This window comes from Parasteatoda tepidariorum, chromosome 7 (assembly GCF_982258835.1).
Source record: "Parasteatoda tepidariorum strain Cologne lab strain chromosome 7, Ptep-v5.0, whole genome shotgun sequence".
NCBI lineage: Eukaryota > Metazoa > Arthropoda > Arachnida > Araneae > Theridiidae > Parasteatoda > Parasteatoda tepidariorum.
In genome coordinates this window covers 56,188,605-56,208,119 of record NC_141761.1, presented here as the reverse complement: position 1 = coordinate 56,208,119, position 19,515 = coordinate 56,188,605, and the positions used below count along the sequence as shown (strand labels likewise).

General features: G+C 27.9%; 2 protein-coding genes across 12 annotated transcripts in view; one reads left to right on the top strand and one right to left on the bottom strand.

Moving 5' to 3' along the window:
- LOC107456523 (uncharacterized) overlaps window positions 1-12,102 on the top strand; it is a 60,106-nt gene extending 48,004 nt beyond the window's left edge. For 4 of the 10 annotated variants that reach the window (XM_071183439.2, XM_043045637.3, XM_071183444.2 and 1 more), the window contains 4 exons: window positions 2,619-2,803; window positions 6,457-6,582; window positions 8,887-9,034; window positions 11,652-12,102. In XM_071183439.2, coding sequence (XP_071039540.2) covers window positions 2,619-2,803; window positions 6,457-6,582; window positions 8,887-9,034; window positions 11,652-12,013 — 821 coding nt within the window. In that variant the 3' untranslated portion in view covers window positions 12,014-12,102. The remainder of the gene's footprint in view (window positions 1-2,618; window positions 2,804-6,456; window positions 6,583-8,886; window positions 9,035-11,651) is intronic. The other 6 variants (XR_011637283.2, XR_011637282.2, XR_011637284.2 and 3 more) reach the window with 2 other exon arrangements.
- A 5,973-nt stretch (window positions 12,103-18,075) lies between these two features.
- The window catches only part of LOC107456521 (ephrin-B2a), a 399,131-nt gene continuing 397,691 nt past the window's right edge, over window positions 18,076-19,515 (bottom strand). For both annotated transcript variants that reach the window (XM_071183445.2, XM_016074397.5), the window contains exon 6: window positions 18,076-18,652. In XM_071183445.2, coding sequence (XP_071039546.1) covers window positions 18,507-18,652 — 146 coding nt within the window. In that variant the 3' untranslated portion in view covers window positions 18,076-18,506. The remainder of the gene's footprint in view (window positions 18,653-19,515) is intronic.

Below are 19,515 nucleotides of genomic sequence, written 5' to 3'. Positions count from 1 at the left end.
CATCGTTCTTTTTTTTTTTTAGGTTTAAGATGTAAGCATTGAAAAAAATTTTCACGTTTATGCAGGAAAGGAAAAAAAATTGGCCAACTGACCCTAACACCTAAAAATTAAATGTCTTAATAGTAAATCAAAAATCGCTTATTAAATGTTATTAATAATTCGTAAAACAAAAATATCAAAACTTGTTTTGAGAATCAAATTCATTTAGAGATAAAAAAAATTTGTCACTATATCTTTATGATGTAAATATTATTAAAGCTATCTCGTAATTCAGTTAATTTTCTCGTGTTGTTTGAATTAATAAGTAAAAAATAAATACAAAAAAAAAATGAAGAAAGTTTATTCATAAAAGTGATTATATAGTTTATTAACTTTTAGGTATGTAATGTGCATTTTAAACCTCAATTAGAAAAAAATGATATAAGGAATTACATAAGGGATTTTCTTATTGAAATAATTTTTTTTCCGCATTCAAACTTAAGAGGAAGATATACCAGAGAAGAAATCCTTCAGGGCAAATTCTCTTTCGCCATCATAAATAATGAAAAATTTAAAGTATAGAAAAACTGAATTCGGATAAACCTTGGGTAATGCTGAAATTTTTTTTTCTACAAAATGTCAAAAAACAAGCAATTATAGCTAAAATTTGCTTATATTCATTTGTCATTATTTCGTCACACAACATTTGTAATTATTTACATTTGGAAAAAAAAAATTTCAGAACTCGAAGTTTCATGGTTTATACTAGGCTTCCCTGAATTCACTTTCCTCTAACCTAATTAGTTATTAACTATCTAATCAGTCAACATGATGATTAAATTTGAAATAATTTTGTAAGCAGATATCGATGCTTCACGTTTAAAAAAAAAAAAAAAATCAACGAAATCGGATTGACTTTTTTCTTTGATAAACAATTTTTATTCGCTAAATACTGCTCCCCCCCCCCCTCAGCAACGACGTGCTGTACGCGTCTACAGGAAATTATCACAGAAAAAAGGAGCTTTTCGTCGTTCGTATCCGATAATCGAAAATACTTTTACAAAGCCCCGAACATTTAAAACCTTAAAATGAGGCTCGCAATCGACTATTTCGGTAAAGCGCAACTGAAAATTTATTTCTAGAGTAAATGGTTTAATCATTTGCGACTCCTTATGACTCCCTTTTTAGCAAAAATTCTAAAAAAAAAGTTCAAGGGATGTGATTTTAAAAACAAGAGCATTTCCTAATGTTTTGCCATATCAGTGAGGTGATAGCTCAGGGTGGGTCCTGGCCTTCTTGAGAATTCTCTTTCATCCTGACCTGTTCTCAGTAACGTTCTTCGGTTTTTTACGATTGCTCAGGGAATAGAGCGTTCGTCTCCCAATGAGGTGGAATTCCAATATCCTAATCTGAGTTCGAATCCCAGTGTTGACTGGTCGATACCCGGCTCGCTCTGACCACAGTGCTGACGTAAAAATATCCTCAGCAGTAGATGGATCATTGGCTAGAGTACCCTTGCCATCAGACTTACCGTAAGAGGTTTTCCACTCCATGTGACGCAAATGTGGGTTAGTTCCATCAAAAAGTCCTCCTCAAAGACAACATTTCTCCCAATACTTGATCCAAGATTTCCTTTTGTTTCTGGATTAGATTCAAAATTACAAGGCCACGAAATTGAACATTGGTAGTCGTAAACTCAAAATTGAGTCGATTGTTCAACGGCGGTTATAAAATAAAATATAATTCAGTACGAAAGTAATAAAATATCCTCAGTGGTAGACAGATCATGCGTTAGAATCACCATGCCATCGTGGGAAGTTTTCATGGTTTTCCTCTCAGTGTAACGCAAGAGCGAATTAGTTTCATTAATAAGTCCTCCGCGAAGACTAGTTTATTCCAATGCTAGATCCAAGAGTTTCCTTGTCTTCTGAGTTGGGTTCAACATTACAAGGATACGAAGTTGAACATTGACTGTCTTAATTACATAATTGGGTCGACTGTTCAAGTCCGGTTATAAAATACAAAATTTTTTCGAGGAAATCCTTATCTACAGAATAGAACCATCTGAGTTAGGGTCTTCCCCTAGGTCGATATCCTTTCAGATGTACATTCATTCAGTGACGGCATTAAATGGCTAACCCATTTCATCCTTTTGAATTTTGATCTATTTGGTAATGTCATGTTCTTTATAAAGGCAATAAAGTTCGAGGTTGAATCCATACTGCGATTATCTTAAAACCACCGAAATACTTTGAAGGATTTTTCTTTCACATGCACATTCGTCTTTTGAGGTCCATGTAAGGTATATGTAAGTACAGATATTATAAGTACTTTACATAGTAATGTCTTGGTACTAAATCTAAGGACACAGCTAGACCTCAGGAATCTATGCAGCCCTCAATAATTCTTCTTTGGCGCAATAATAGCGGTTGGCTGCAAAAATTCTTCTTTAGACCTCTGGGCCAATATAATTTTTTTGTGTTTATCTCTGAACTCAGGTACAGTGTCTCCTTAAAAAATTTATTCATCAGCAAATTCAATACCATTTTATAAAAAAAAAAAGTTTTTTTTCTTCTTATGACAATGTTCATCTCATAAGATATGTACCATTTGGAGCTATATGAATTATTTTGTTGCAGTTTCACCAGCAGTGGGAGATGAAGTTTACTCAACTTTGGAGAGCAGAGAGTGTGTTAACTGTGGTGCTATATCTACACCATTATGGAGAAGAGACGGAACTGGGCATTATTTATGCAACGCATGCGGCCTTTATCATCGTATGAACGGTATGAACAGGCCGGTAGTTAAAAATCAGAAAAGACTGGTGAGATTTATTTTACAAAGTATAAAACCGATAAAACGCTTTTATATTTAATTGAAAAAAAAAAAAAAACAGGATTTTGGTTTTATTTACCAGAAATGCCATTACAAATGTCAAAGTATGGTAATTTTCCCCAGAATTTTTTTTTCCGTATAGTATTCCTTAAAAATAACTTAACTGACTCTTATTAGCATCATAATTTACTGTTATTTTAAATTTAGGTATTTCTGAATAATAAAAATGGTGGCAGCTACTTTTCACCGAATAGTGCAAAAGAACATACTTGGTGCTTCACTTACACCAGAAACAATCCTTGGTTCCTGGAATGGCGAAATACTTAGTGAAACATAACTTTAATGAAAAGCAGTTGCCATCATTTTTGCTATTGAGATATACCAATTTTTTTTTACAGTCTTGTAATTCATATATTGATTTACCTCATATGTAGCACACTAATTATTATATTTTCACTCTATAAACGTTAATTAAAATGCAAATCGATTGCAGTTTTAAAACGTATTTCCCTTTTGAAATTTGAAAACTAGAGATGTAGAAATATAAAATATTCGAAGAATATTTGTTTTTTAAAATTAAAAGCAGTTGTTACCGTTTTAACCTATTTTAAACTCATAATAAAAATCTCCTTTGTCAATACACAGGCAATAAAAGATACTCAATCAAATAATATGTTAACAAAATTAGAATTGACATCATTTCTTAACATAATGATGCTCATGAGATCACAATATTACTGCAGCCAGTAATGTTTCCAAACTTCCCAAACAGTTTCGAAACATTAAAAACTGCTTCTAGTTAGTAGAACTACTAGCAATCTAAAATTTGAGCTGTTATTGATGCTTATCCTCAAAGACTATCAGAACTTTTAAATTTTATTTTATCTTTTAAATTTTATTGTTAAAATATTCTGCGCATTTATTTCAAGCCCAACAAGGCATTCCAACTTAAACGGATTTTAAGAATTAATAAATAGAATTTAAAGTCTAGAATTCAGTTTTTTATTTTCAATTATTTTAATTGTGGCTACTCATATTTATAGCTGAAATATGATAAGTAGCTTACTAGAGCATCACTAAACATTATGATTCTGAATAGAAATAAGAAATTGTAAAAAATGCTAATAAATTTTAACAAGAAATCGGCATTTATAAAACGCTACCATATTTTACTTTCTAAAAACTGCTTGTAAAATTTCAAACATTTATTTGTGTTTATATGGATAGACAGGCTTACAACATTTAAAAATTATGTATAAGGTATAGATTTGAATATCATACTAATGAGCCAAGTTCAATTTAAAAAATCAGTAATGATAATGCTATAAATTATTTATTTATTATAATAGTAGTAAATAAATTATTGTGTTCGGTGAGAATTGTAAATAGAACCATTGAAATAATTTTGGAAGGACACAGTATACATTTGTTACTAAAAAAACAAAGATTTTGAATTAAAATATTTTAATTTCTTAACTGTTCAAAACTTTGTGCATTTAATGAAAAAAAAAGTCTAAAATATTAAAAATGTGCAAAAAACTTAATTTCTTCACAAAATCAATCAATCTAAATTAAAAATCGCAAAAAAAATATTATTGTGCATTATAAATGAAGAAAAAAACTAAAAATAATGTGATCAACATGAAATAACATTGACATAGCAGTCTAAAACAAACACCCAAAAATTATTAGAAAACGAGATAACCTTGAAACAAAGAAATTAAATAAATAGAAAGTGAACAACGAAAGCGAACTCAAAACATAAGAATTTTCTTTAATCATCAATCTTAAAACACTAACTTATTCAACTTAACCTTAAATTTTTCATTTACTCTCAATATAAGAACTAATATGCAAGAAAACTAAATTAGAAAGACTCACCTCTTTCATGATTTTTCTTTATTTGTTGCATGATCGAACAAAACGGAACTTACGAAGTTGAGAAATCACTTTCTTTTTTAGAAATAATCACTACGAAAGCTCGAAACTTTTTAAAATCATAAGAATACAATGGCTATTAACCAAACCATAAAATGATTAAAACTTCGGCGAGTTTAAATGCAACATTCAACAAAAGTGATCTCTTTTATTGAAATATTCAATTTTTGGTCACATCATCATACGAATTTTTGGTCACATCATCATATCTTCGGTTATAGATACAAACGAACCATTTTTAACAACCATTTTCAAACAACCATTTTTAAAACTCAGGCATTAATAGTTATTCGTTCTTTTTTTACCAAATAATGCATGACAAACAAGTAACTAAACGTCATCAAAATTCAACAGCAAACAAATAGCATTTCTTGTAAGTATTACAAAGCTTTTATGAAGCAAAAGACTATAAGATCGTTTTCAACGAATTGGTCACAAATCAATGAATTTAATCTTGTAAAATATCTTTTACGAACGATTATAGATTCAATTTTAAGTGAGAACATCAATTCCTAAATATAAACCACTCCTTGGAAGAGAAAAAAAAAAAAAACATGCGCGGACGATTAAAAGATGACGGCTGCTGTGGTTCAAGTTTGATTTAAAAATCGTTTGCTTTTTTCAAACAAATATCAATTAGATGTTTATTCTTTTAAATGATTTTCATCGATTGACAATCTCTTCATTTACATTTTTATAAGTTGTAAAATTAAATTGAAAATTTCGTAGAGTAACATCAAACTCACATTATGACTTCCTTGGAACAAATTCAGAACGGTCACGCCTGTGGCTTTGACCATTTTTGACTTTTTTATGAATAAGGTGTATTATGGATTAAAAAAAAACTGACATTCGATAATAAGTTGCGATAATTCGAATTATTGACAAATAAACTTGGGGAGAAAATAATCATGCACGCCGCTTTATAGGCCGTAGGACTGCAGAGTTGAAATTTGATACGCTGTATGTAAGATGCCATTTTTGTTTATGAAAATGAGTTTTGAAATTCTAATTCGTTCGAAAGTTAATGAATTTTGAAATGCATTTTTACGAGAATTATTTGCACTTTTTCTTGCATTAAATGGAGATTATATATCCATTGTTGTCGAAGACTTGTTTATTTTTTTTCTGAAATTTTCATTTTAAGAGCACCCGCTTGACTTGATATCAAATGTAACAAAAAAAAAATGGTTAAATAAAAAATAAAAAAGATATGAGAAAAAATTAGATACTGCAAGATATAAATCATATCATTTCATTCATATTGAAATTTTTCAAAATATAAATCTCAAGAAAAGTCATAACCGTTTCCAATTTGAACTGTTGTGCATTATAACATTAATTTATGGATTGTAAACAAGTAAAATTACTTCTCATCCATTACTTCTTACTGTGTTACACATTCTATATTCCTAAGTTTTAATTTTTTTTAAAGTACAGTTGCTTTTTTTTTTTCAAATGCATTCAATTGTTCATTTCCTTACGACTGACATATTAACAAAATTTTTTTAATTACAATTATAATAGCTTTATATTTTATAAACAAAATGAACTTTTACTTTAAAAAAATATCAAATTTTAAGAGGAAGAAAAAAAACAGAGATGAATTAGAGGTCAGTGAGTGAAACAAGCAGGGGGCGAATTCTCGTGATTTTATATTAAAGTACTGTTTCCGTATAATTTATACCTTTTGTTTTGTTCCAGTCAGCCTCACGCCGTGTTGGCTTGTATTGCTCAAACTGCCAAACGTCGAATACGTCTTTGTGGCGAAGAAACAACCAAGGCGAGCCAGTTTGCAATGCTTGCGGATTGTACTACAAGCTACATAAGGTATGAAAAACATTAAGTATATATTTTTTAATTTGTTTTTCTTTCTGATGTCTATTAGATTAATCTATTCTGCTTTGGCTAACGTAAAACACAAATAATTTAATGTTAATCCTACCCTTTGGGGAAAATTTGTACAAGGCCAAAACATAAGTATAATTGCGGAAAAATTTGCTGCAGTCTTAATTTTAAGTTAAATTAATCCTAATCTTAAGTTGAACCATGTTTCCGTTGAACAATAGATAGTATCCTGTTAGGATTTTTTAGGTTGCAGGGTAATCTGGCTAAATTTAACAATCTATTAAGCATAAAATATCTTTGTACGATTTCATGATTCAATCGATTAGCGCATTTAGTTATATATAAAGTTTTTCGATCTTGCAAAAAGTAAAGCTCATTTCCCAACAGCATGAGGTCCACTTTCAATGGATCCCGTCCCACGTCGATATCCACGGCAACGAGTTGGCTGACACTCTTGCAAAGAAGGGACTAGACCATCCAGTCCCCTCCACCTCAGAGCTTACATACCTTGAACTTTTTGCAAGGCAAAAGGCCCAGAACAAACAAAAGTGGCTGCTTCCACCTATTCACTGCTGGTATAAAGCAAAAAGACCTGAACTCTCTCTATCTCTCCCTGGTGACAGGCAAACCAACACCTGCCTATCCCGACTGGCCAGTGGACACCTGAAAAGTCTCACATTTTCTGCAAATCAAAAGATCTTTCCTCTTTGCCCTAAATGCCAAGAAAACCAGGCATCACCTGAGCATATCTTGATCTGTTTAGGGCTGGACTGGAACGATATTCATTCCTCTCCCATTCTGGTCTCGGATTTTCTCAATATCAACGGATTCATTGATCTGGCCTGACCCCGTCAGACAAGATGGGAATTAGCAACAACAACAACAACAGTTATATATATATATAACTAAAGTAGTTAATGTAGATATAGCGTACATTAACTACTTTTGTCCTATAACTTTCTTTCGTCTGTGAAAAACATCACTTCACTGTTAATGTTGCTGTCTTCCTTACAAAAAACAATACATTATATTTATGGGGAAGACAAAATAAAAAGTTCTTCGCATTGTTTTTTGATTGTTGCCCAAATATTGACAAATATCTGTTGACCATCCTTAGGCAATGCAGTTGTCGCAAAAACCTATTGTTATTTTTCTCTTAAATTTAGATTCTTAGAATGAAACTAATTTTATTGTCATCATTTTACTGTAAAAAAAATATTTATGCATTAAAAATATATTAATTATAATCACTCTCTCAAAGTTTAAGACTGATCTAGGGCTGTTAAGGTGATAACTTTAATGCAACACTTACTTAAATTTCTCAGTTTTCCATTTTTAAAAATTTTTTATTTTTGCATACAAAAAAAAGTGAAAAAATGCAGCGTTCTTAAAAATGATTATATCCAAATTCGTTTAGGAAATAATTTAATTTGCTTTTTTATATCTCTCGTCAGCAAAGTACGAATAACAAAGCATTATTTTTCTTAAAAACATTATTTTTGTTAAAAACAAAATTAAAACTATTATTAAATATAATAAATTATTAATTAATAAACTATTAATTAATAAACTATTAATTAATAATTTATTAATTGATATTTTATTAATTAATAATTTATTAATTGATAATTTATTAATTAATAATTTATTAATTAATAATTTAAATAATTAAAACTATTATTAAATGTTTTACTAGTAAATATTTTTTGCTAGTAAAATATTTCTTGACAGCAGTTCCTCAAAACACTAACCGATAATTATTTAATTCTGTATATTAATTTATTATCACCGAGGGCAACTTTTGTTTTCTTGATTATCATTTAATGTTATTGATTTAGTGTTTTGATATGTAATAAATGATGATACATTATTTAATGCTTTTCATTAATTCCTCGAAAGATTTGCTTAAATTTAAAAACGCATTTAATTATAAATATCTTTTACGACAATGAGTTTTATAAAATTTCCTGAAACTTATTCTTTTTGAGTTTTCGAAAGCTTTGTAGATCATTAATAATACATTTTCAGAAAAAAATATCGGGTCAGGTTTGAAGTATTACATAATTACAAAAAACCATAGTACAAATTAGCTGAAATCTCAATAAGATGCTACCTCAACAAATTGAACCATATTTATGTTGAAGATGAGCCATAATATGGTGTAATCACACTGAGAGATGGATTAATTTGGGTGATAATAAGGTTCAATTAAGCAGCTTATTTAGGTTACAGAAGGTTTCAATGTGTACATCATAATTAAAAGTTGAACATTTCTTTTTTTTTTAGATGAACCGCCCATTGACCATGAAGAAAGACAACATTCAAAGGAGGAAGAGAAAACCGAAAGCATCTGAAATGAGGAACGAACACGATCAGAACACAAAATCAGCGTGGCAAGGAATCAAACAAGAAATGGTCAAGCAAGAAGTTTTGGGTACGATAACACTTAAATCGATCATTAATATGTTTACAAATTCAGTTGAGATTCTTATTAAATGCACTCAAGACATAAATATGTTTACAAATTCAATTGAGATTCTTGCTAAATGCACTCAAGACATAAATATGTTTACAAAATCAATTGAGATTCTTATTAAATGCACTCAAGACATAAATTCTCCACTATTAATGCTGAAAAATGTTGACAAAACGCGTTTCGATTATGGAATCTTTTTTTAAAATTTAAAAAAATATAATTTGCCGTTTTAATGATCCCAATTGGCTGTTGTTCGTTGCTGTTTTACTTTTTCCTTTTGCGTATTTTGAAGATTGTGCTGACAAGCCCAAGCTATGGTTTAAGTTGAGAGCTGTATCAACTAAATTTAAAATTTAGCCACACTTATGCAAAACCTTCATTGAAAATTTCGACTAAAGAACGCGTATTGGGTATTGGAAGAATAGGAAAGGCCTTTCCATTAATCGATATGCTTTTTTATGAAGATACCTAGCTATACCGTATACTTTACGAATCAATAAAAAACTCGCAATTTTTAACTGAAAACTAGAAGTTTTTTTTCTCAAAATTTCTTCTGGCATTGATTTTAAGAATCCAAAATTACCGTTGAAGAATCCAAAATTACGAATTTAAAAAAGTATTTCTAGTTTTAAGATACTCAGTGTATGTTAATTAATTTAAAGAAACAAATCATGAGTCAGAAATTATGGTAGGTGTAAAATTGATAGGAATGTATATTAGTAAAGTGAAATATGGCGATAAAAAAAGAGAGAAAAATACGACCGTATACAACGAATTTGGTGATTACAAACTTGGGAATACCATATTTGGAATAAAATTTGACTAATTGCAATTAAAGAAAGAATTTTCTTTGAAAAACATATTTATTTATTTGTTAAGTGATGTATGGTTAAGAGAATAATTTTAAATTAACAAATGGAGTTCCGTAACCAGAACAATTAAACTTTCATTTTGTTTTTAATTTAAATGTTTCTGCAACGTTGTAAATTGTCAATTGTAGTCTCACTGCATTTTGTTCAAATCATGATTAACATACTAAAAAAAGTCTTTTAGATAAATTGTAGCTAAAGCATGTCGATATTTATGTTTCTATGATCATGTGAGGCGGCATTGAGGAAAGCAAAGGGGAAAAAATTGTCACTTATTTTTTACTTAATCAATTGAGTCGTTTTATTGTAAATTGTGTTTTCTTTTAATTTAATATAACTTTTATAATCGAAGTTATTTTCACTTTCCGTAAAAATCACATAACAAAACATAAGTTAATTCTGTTACTGTAGTTAATATAGTTGATATTTCTATACAATTCTACTGGGTTATGAATGGCAATTCCTTTATTATCAACAGAAAATTTTTTAAGTTGTCATTTATTTAAAATTTAAGTCAGAAATTTTTATATTAGTGAAAATAAAAAAAAAAACTTAGAAAGTATTCACTTGAAAGTTCCCGTGTCTAAAAATTTAAAATAAATAAAGAAGCCTTAAAATATAGTGAATACAAACAGTGATTTCGTTCAATCATTTTGCGATTATCCGCGATTTTACCCCCCCCCCCCCGATTCCATGAATAATCAAGATTTCACTGCATTTCAATAACCGGAACAATAATAACATTCTAAAATTGATCTTCCAATTTCTCGTTTTCATTTCCGCTTAAATAGTGAAAAGTAAGATTTAGTGCCCCCAAAACTGAAAGCGGCTATACTGCGCACAAGCTAAAAAGAGTGTTTTAAAACTAAATTTGAAAGAAAGATAAAATGAATAAAATAAGAGGAAGAGATATTACCTATGAGATGGAACCTATATTTAACCAAAAATATAATTTTAAAAAATTAAGCGTTTACAAGGATACAAATCGAACCACCCCAATAAATTACAACCAATTCAGTGTATCATTCTTAAACTCGTTTAACGTTACAATAATACAATGTTAATTATATATTTTTAAAAAAAATACGGTGCAATTTATGTGCACCACCACTTATCTCATTGTTTAGGAAAATACTTCAAAATATTTAACATCTCATTATGGTTCCTTGCAGTAAAACAAATCATTTCAGCGCACAATTTCTCTCATAGGATTTAAATATGAGTAATTTGTATTCACCAAAATTTTTTTTTATCGTAAGGTTGGATGGTGCAAGCGACAAAATATTCAAAACTGATTCATCGAAAATTCAAGATTTTATTTGTTTGGCATTTTTGTATAAGCTACATATTATATATTTATTTTTTTTCTCAAAATTCAATTCTAAAAATTTATTTTAGAGTTCAAAACATAATGAAAAGAAAAAGAAACAGTTGCCAAGTGCTGTGATAGCTTTTTCGAAATCTACCACAAGTCACTTATATTGTTTTTTTCAATTTTATGGCAGAATAGCTCATGCATTTTATAGGGGTATGAATATGATTTTGACAGCGTATTAAAACTTTTCAGACATAAATAATTTTCTTTGAATTTTTTTGTTTATTGATCTGCATCGTTACTTAAAATTTGAATAGTTTTCACTAACGGAGTTATTGTAAATAAAAATATATAACAATGGCATTCATTTTACCATTTGTTTTTCTTTCAGAAGACAATGGATTCACTTTATCACCAAAGCCGAGTGAAGCGAGTTTACTTGCTCAGAACATTTACTATTATCAAAGCACTGCAACTTCCACTCCCAGATCTTTACCAATGTTTGTGAGTGCCAAAGATTTCTCCAAGAACCAAATCCTGCACCAGTCTTTAAGTCAACCCATTCTGCACAGTAGCCTGCCATTTCTTTTGCATCACAGCCAAACAGGAGACACGCCAGAAACCGAACTACCCTCACCCAGACCAGATTCGAACCCAAATTATCCAGTATCTTCCCCGCATGGCGGAGTGTCGTTGCATAATCAGACACTCGAAAGTCCTGGAGACTTCGAAAATGAAACTATGCTTCAATGACTAATGCTCAATTCCCGACTAAGGGAAATTTTTGTTAAATCGTTTATGTTAAAGTTGTTATGGAATATTAAAAATAGTTTTAACAGTCATGCACGTTTAATTAATAATTGAAAAGCTTGGTGGAACAAGTAATATTTTTGAAGAAAAAAAAAGTGATTTATCTGGGAAAAAATCTCACTTAACTATACGCAACTATAATTTATTTTGTACAGACTAACTTTTGCAGATCTCAATAAATGGAGGCACTTTGGGGGGGGGGGGTTGCAGTTGAAAAATGTTCTATCTGTATCTTGGGAAAAAAAAAAAGAAGAAAAAAACAGTTTTTTGACAGCACATTAAAACGCTATGAGAATGTGAATTCAAATTACGTGTAAACAGTTTAAATGAGTGCGGAGGATTTATAAATTTAGCCAATCAGATAAGAAATAAAAGCAAGGCATCTTTAAAATTCTCATTGCTCAATCCATAAACTTTAAGAGGCATCCATCTTTTCGGATCGAACTTAGCTGTCGAAAGGGTAGAGATGGGGAGGGGGAGAATTTCTAAATAAGCATTTGATATTCTTTATTTAATTTTCACAAATAAACTGATAGTGGCTAAGATACATTATATTGGTGGGAGCTAATTTTTGCTAGACAAATACAATAGGGAAAAAAGTGATTATTTTTTCAAGGGAAACATTAGTTATCAAATAATCTTTATAAAAACATCTATTTATTACATTTAAACACAATTTTCCGAAATGCTATTTTGAATTGGAATCAATCTTAAAGGACACTATACTACAGGACGAACCATTTTCAAAGCAAATTAATTAAAGGTATTAATTTAAAATTTCTAGAAAAGCGAGTTTAGGTAAACCATGAAGTTTAGTGCTAAAAGTTATTTTTCAAAATATAAAAGCGCTAACAAATTATTTCAAGATTATGCAGTGAGTGAGTAATCCTGCAATAATTTGAATGATATATTTTTTCAGCATTTGAAACCCTCTGGTATATTCTACGGATTACCTGAACTCACTTTCCTCTAAACTTTAAAATAATTTGAATGATATATTTTATTAGCACTTGAAACCTGGTATACTCCAGGATTACCTGAACTCATTTTCCTCTTAACTTTAAAATAACAAATAAGATGAAACAAAATGAAAAGTTTCTCCCACGATAGAGCGTCCTCTTAAATGAACAGTATGGTTCAATACTTGAAGATGTATTTCTTTGCTGCGGTGACGAAAGATAAGATAATACAACTGTAAAGGGTTAATGTCTTAAAATATTAATCAGAAGAGAAAAAAAAAACAGAGCGCAAAAGACAAAGTGAGAAGATAATGTACATTGAAAACATTTTTTATTTGTTCTGAGAAATACAAAACATACACAATGTTTCAGCAACTGCAATAGTTGTTACAAACAGCAAGAAATATGGCATGAGATAATGGACACTTTCATCTTCACACAGCATAAATTATCCTTACAAATTGTAAAATATATACAACTAAACATTATTATACAAGTAAAAATTTTATTTACCAAGCTCGAAAAATCTAAGTAGAATATTCACATTTCCTTTCAAGCATAGGTTCAACCCAATGCATCATTAACATTTAAACACTACAACAATTGTCAACACTGTAAAAGACATCTAGGTAACGCCATCCTTTCATAGATGACATTTTACAAAATTTTTTTTTTCTTCTTCTTTAAAATACAACTGTAATTTACATTTTGAATCATGACACAAGAATGCAAATAATTGATCGAAATTTCTTATTTTATCGAATTTATTCGTCCACTACAACTCAAATTTACGTCCACTCAAATTTACAATTTAGGAAATTAAAATAGAAAAGGGTAGAATTTAGAGAGAAAAAATAAGAATAATAGGATAAAAATAACATTTAAAATTAGAACTGTGAAATAATAGGATTCTGATTTCAAAAACGGTTCATGAATTCACGGTTATATGTTACAAAATAATACAATGAAAGTAAGTGTGAAGAATAAAACATTTTGAAGGTAAAAAAATGTGTAGTAATACAAATACAAGGATGTAAAATCCTGTCGACCAGGGAAGTTTATGTAAATTCAGTCAAACTGTCACTTAATCATTTCATATTGTAAGTGCAAATTCAATGAGAATTCAAACAAAAAGTTATTTAAAATTTTTTTTTTAATTAATTTGTTAGAATGCAAAATTAAAAAAAAATTGTGGTAGTTTTTTTTTTTTTAACTAGGAGTATTCAAATTCTTATTTTAGGTGAAAATGGTAGGCAGGACTTTACACAAGTACAAATTTAAAATAACTTGATCATGGCTTTGTATTAATTAAAAACTTTCATCTTAATGATTGCAAACTTATAATTTACAAAATAATAACACAAAAATGCACATTTATAAAAATAAATTCTCACCGAGCTTTTATATGATGAATCTTTTCATTATTGTCAAATGAATCCACACAACATGTGAATTTTTTTAATTAAAGAATTGTTGTTGAAAAAAAAAATTTGGAGATCAAAAATTTATGAAATCTTAGTATACTAATAGAGCACATGCATTTTCATATAAATATTTCATCAAAACTTGCAATTGCGTTTGGCACCATTCCATTAAAATAGTTTGAAATGCTACATTTCACTTATATCTTATAAAAAGGAAATTTACACTACAAAGTGAAAAATTTAAATATCTGGCCATAAAAATTTTGGAATAAATCCCAAAATTACTAAAAAATATTAGCAAAACTTGTAATTTCTTCTTACTCAGGATAGTATGAAGTAAAACAAAATTTAAATTTAGTACCCAAGACAAAATATATTTACTTCAATCCATGTAAAGCAGCTGTGTTTAATAAATACTTAATTGGTGTGTATAAAAAAAACCCCATGATTTTAAACTTTATACATATTTAATAATGCCCAACATATTTGAAGAGATAAGTTTGTATGTTACGATATGAATTTTGAAAAAATGCACAAGATAGAAAGAAAAATGAGATAAATCAGATGGGATAATCTGATATCAGGAAAAAGAGATTGCTAATTTTTAAATATAATTTTTTTTAATACTTATAAAGTAGTGAGGATCATATATAACACATGTGTTACTAAAAAAATTGCCAATATAATTTTTAAACAATAAACAAAGTTAAAAAAAATAAAAATACAGGATCTGAAAAAAAACCCACCTAAATTGTAGTTAACAAACATTGAATAAGATAAAAAAAAATAATTGGGATGGGATAAATAATAAAAAAATAAAGTATATATATGATTATTTTGTTCTTTGACAACTGCATATGATCTTAATTAATACTCAAACGAGTAAACGGTATTTTTCTTAAAAATAACTATAAGTAATAATAATTAAAAAAAAAGAATTTCAGTTTCTCAAATCTCCAACATATTTAGTATAAAACAGCAGCTTAAAACTAAAATGTTTTGTAAATTTTAAAAAATACATAAAAAATAACTAGATTTTGTAGGTTTTTTTTGAAATAAATAGAAGAAAAATTTAATTTCATAAATTTCAGTACAATTTCTTCTTTGGCTACTCTATATAATTATTTTGCATTATAGAGGAAAAATTATAAGATTCAGCGATCATTTAAATAAATAAAAGTTTCATTTAGACACTGAGAAGAGGAAATTTTATTAATCAATTCACAATTATTAATTTCTAAAAATTTTTTGTGTTACGTCTTTTAGAGTAAGAAAAAAAAACTAACAATAAAAATTACAATGGATTAAATTACTATTCACAAAAAGAATATTTTTATACATTATATACATAAAGATAATTTGAGTAACATAATGATTAACAAATCATTAGATGAGTGTAACAACACGAAAATAATCTACATCCTAAAAGAAGACTTTAAGCGGAGAATTATCTTAAATCTTCTGCAATAATATCTTCTCACAATTATTGCTGAAAAATGATTCCATAGAAATTTTTATGATTGCTAATTTAAAATTTATTTTATTAAATATTAATTAAAAATTAATTTTTTAAAAATTTTAAATGCAATTTGCTGTTTTTAAAACAAAACAAGCAAAAATTGCACTTTACTAAATGATAACTGATGCACTAGTTTAAAAAAAAAAGTCAATACGATTTATGTATTTAAGTATTATACAACTGCTACTGAAAAAAAAATCAACACCTTAATTTTCAAAATTTAAAATTATTTTTAACAGAAATTCCTTGAAATTTAAAGGATAACTTGGCACAGCATAGGCAATATTAATTTTAAGTTTTTATATTCTAACACAAATAGATCCATTTAAAAGAGCTAGAATATACTATTTGTAATAAAATGTTATGCCAATGTATTACAAAATTTTATTCTTTGAAACTATTTATCAATCTACTGCTCTAATTTAAGGCACTTACTTCCCAAATAACTAAATTAAGTGAGGGTGGAAAAATTTGGCACATATTCAATCATGTAATTACTATTTTCTTAAATTTAAATTTTCTACAACCAGCATAGAAATTGTTCTTGAATACATATTTGTTTGACTTTTATTATGATTTCAATTATATAACATCATATTTTGCATGGGCAAGCTAGAATATAACAATTTCTAATTTTTATTTACAATAATTATGAATGGTTAAATATTAAAGTTAAAAAAAAAATAATAATATTTAAGTCAGTTTTTATTGTTTAATTTTTTTACTTCAAATTATTATTGGATTACTAATTTAGAAAACAAGTAATTAGTAAAATTTTTAATTGACTGAATTAAATCGTTAGTCATTTGAGAAGTATCAATAAGAACTTATTTCTTAGCCACATAATTATAATAAACACTTAAAGATAATAAGAATTTCTGGTTTGTGTTTTACATAGTAACTAAAATCTATAAAAAATTATTAATATAAATTTCATAAAATGAAATTTTTTAAAAATTAAAAAATTTGCAATGGAAGACATATTGAACATTTTTATTTTACTCGATAATTAATTTCTTAACTTCAAAAAAAACTTTAATAGAAGATATTAACAACCAGAGTGATATTTATAAATTATTCATCACTTCTTCAGCAAAATTTTTGCAATTTAAAAGCAATTTTTATTGATTATAAGGATTAAGTAATAAATAATGTTACCAAAAATGTATAATATTAATATGTAGTGTAATTTAATGACAAAAACGCTTTAACTATTTTTAAATAAAAAATTCCGAAAATTTAATGCCTAAATACAATTGAAATATTTCTTGCAAATATTACAATTGGAAGCAAATGCTATACAAAATAAGAACAATTTCTTTTAAAACAAGAAATATTTTAAATATTAATATTATAAGAATTAATTATCACCGTAAAATACATATTTTTCAAAATAGAAAATAGATGTTATTAAGAACAATAGTTGCACAACAAACAATTTAATGCATCAATACTTCTATTTGCAACATTTAGAAATAAATGTGACAGATTTTAGCTTATATATTAATGCAATTTTCATTAATACATATTTATACAATAAACAAGATCACATAATATCATTCTTTTTTTACAATAAACTCCCAATAAAAATGTCTAGAATGGAATACTTTTTGCAAGTCTTACAAAATCCAATTAATATTAAACCTGAATAAGTAATAGATATTTAATTACATTTATAAACACTAAGATATGTGATATAATGAATATCATTCCTTAACAACACAAATCGGAAAAATTATAAGAGTCCATATTTTTAATGACTTAGCATATTACGCATTGTAAAGTTATGTGAAGAACCACACACAAAATGATGACTTCACAAAAGGAAAGCAATACCACTATATAAATATGTCCCATTTTTATACACATTGGTCATTTACAAATAAATAATTTTGTCTCTTTTTTTTTCTTCGGAACTGAAATCCGAGCCGCTTAATTCTTAGCGAACTATTAATAAATCACAGATGAACTTGATTTAGACACAAATATGACTGGACGTTGGAAAATCAAAGTACAGCAGCCTTGAGCAGCACAGTACTTTCCATACCACATTGAGTCGCATAGTATTTCCTGTGCAACTTTAAGCTGCATAGCATTTCCTGCGCAGCTTTGAGTCGCATGGTATTTTTTATGCAACTTTGAGCCACATCGTATTTCCCATGCAACTTTGAGCCACATCGTATTTCCCATGCAACTATAAGCTGCATAGTATTTCCGGTGCAACTTTGAGCCACAAGGTATTTCTTATACAACTTTGAGCCACATTGTATTTACTAGCACGCAATGTGCATTCAGGTAGTCTAAATCCAAAGAATCATTTCAAGATTTGCCTTGAAATGAAAAGTGTAGGTTTTACAATAAACATTCAGTGTCCACCAAACACTTAAGTTCATGACCAGATGAAAAATTTCACATTTAAAAGAAAGTTCTGTCGACAATTCCCAGCAGCTATCACAGCCAAGGAATTATAAAATAGCAGACTTCATATGCTCCTTTTTTTACAAGATAATTTACATTTAATTATATAAAGTTATTCACCTGCTTAGTAACTGATATAAAATTAGCATTAGTAATGCTACAGTTGTAACACAGTTTTGTTGTAATTTTGAATAATTGGCTGCACTCTTGACCAATTCTTCATTTTTAGCTCTAGTTTCATTTGGCAGCTTATCTCTGTCTTCTGCAATAAACAAAAAAAAAAAAAATAAATAAATAAATAAAAATTCGACAAAAAGAGTTTTTTTTTTATTGAAATCTGAATAACATTTTAAACAGACATAAATACAAAAGCCTCCCTTCTACTTTTAGATTTAATTTATGATTAAGAATTTATTGCTGGAAACAAATTTAACAATATTAAATAAAAATAGAAAACCAATGTTGCAAGCATCAAAGAGATTTACTAATCGCAAATAGAGAGAAATAAAATCAGCATTTTAAACAGATATACAAAAGTCTTCCTTCTTTTTTTGATATCACTAATGGTCTAAAATTTATAGCTGGAAACAATTCAACATTATTAAATAAAAAAAAAAAATGTTTCAAGTATCAAAGAAATTTATTAATAAGTAATTAGAGAATAAAAGCTGAATATTTGAAGAACAAAAAGAAAACACTAATAATGTCTTTATTTAAAAAATATATATATATAATTTACATTTAATATAAAAAGATATTTAATTAAGTCTTTTTTATGATAGTTATACTTTCAGAAGTGGAGAGATCAACAATTAAAGATCAAATTTGTTCACTTTGCTTGAAGTATTTACTATATTGACCAAGAAAATAAAGGAATAAATAACCCATCCTTTTTCCAAAAAATAAAATATATCTATGGACTAATTTTAGTTACATAATGGTCTTGCACTTAGCCGAATTATGATCTACACATTGTCTGTCATTTAGATAAGAAAATGGCAAACAATAAAATAAAAAAACATTGTCTGTCATTTAGATAAAAAAAATGGCAAACAATAAGAGGCAAAAATAGCAAATAAGTTTCTTACATATTAAAGAAATATTCATCATTAGCCACAAAATGAA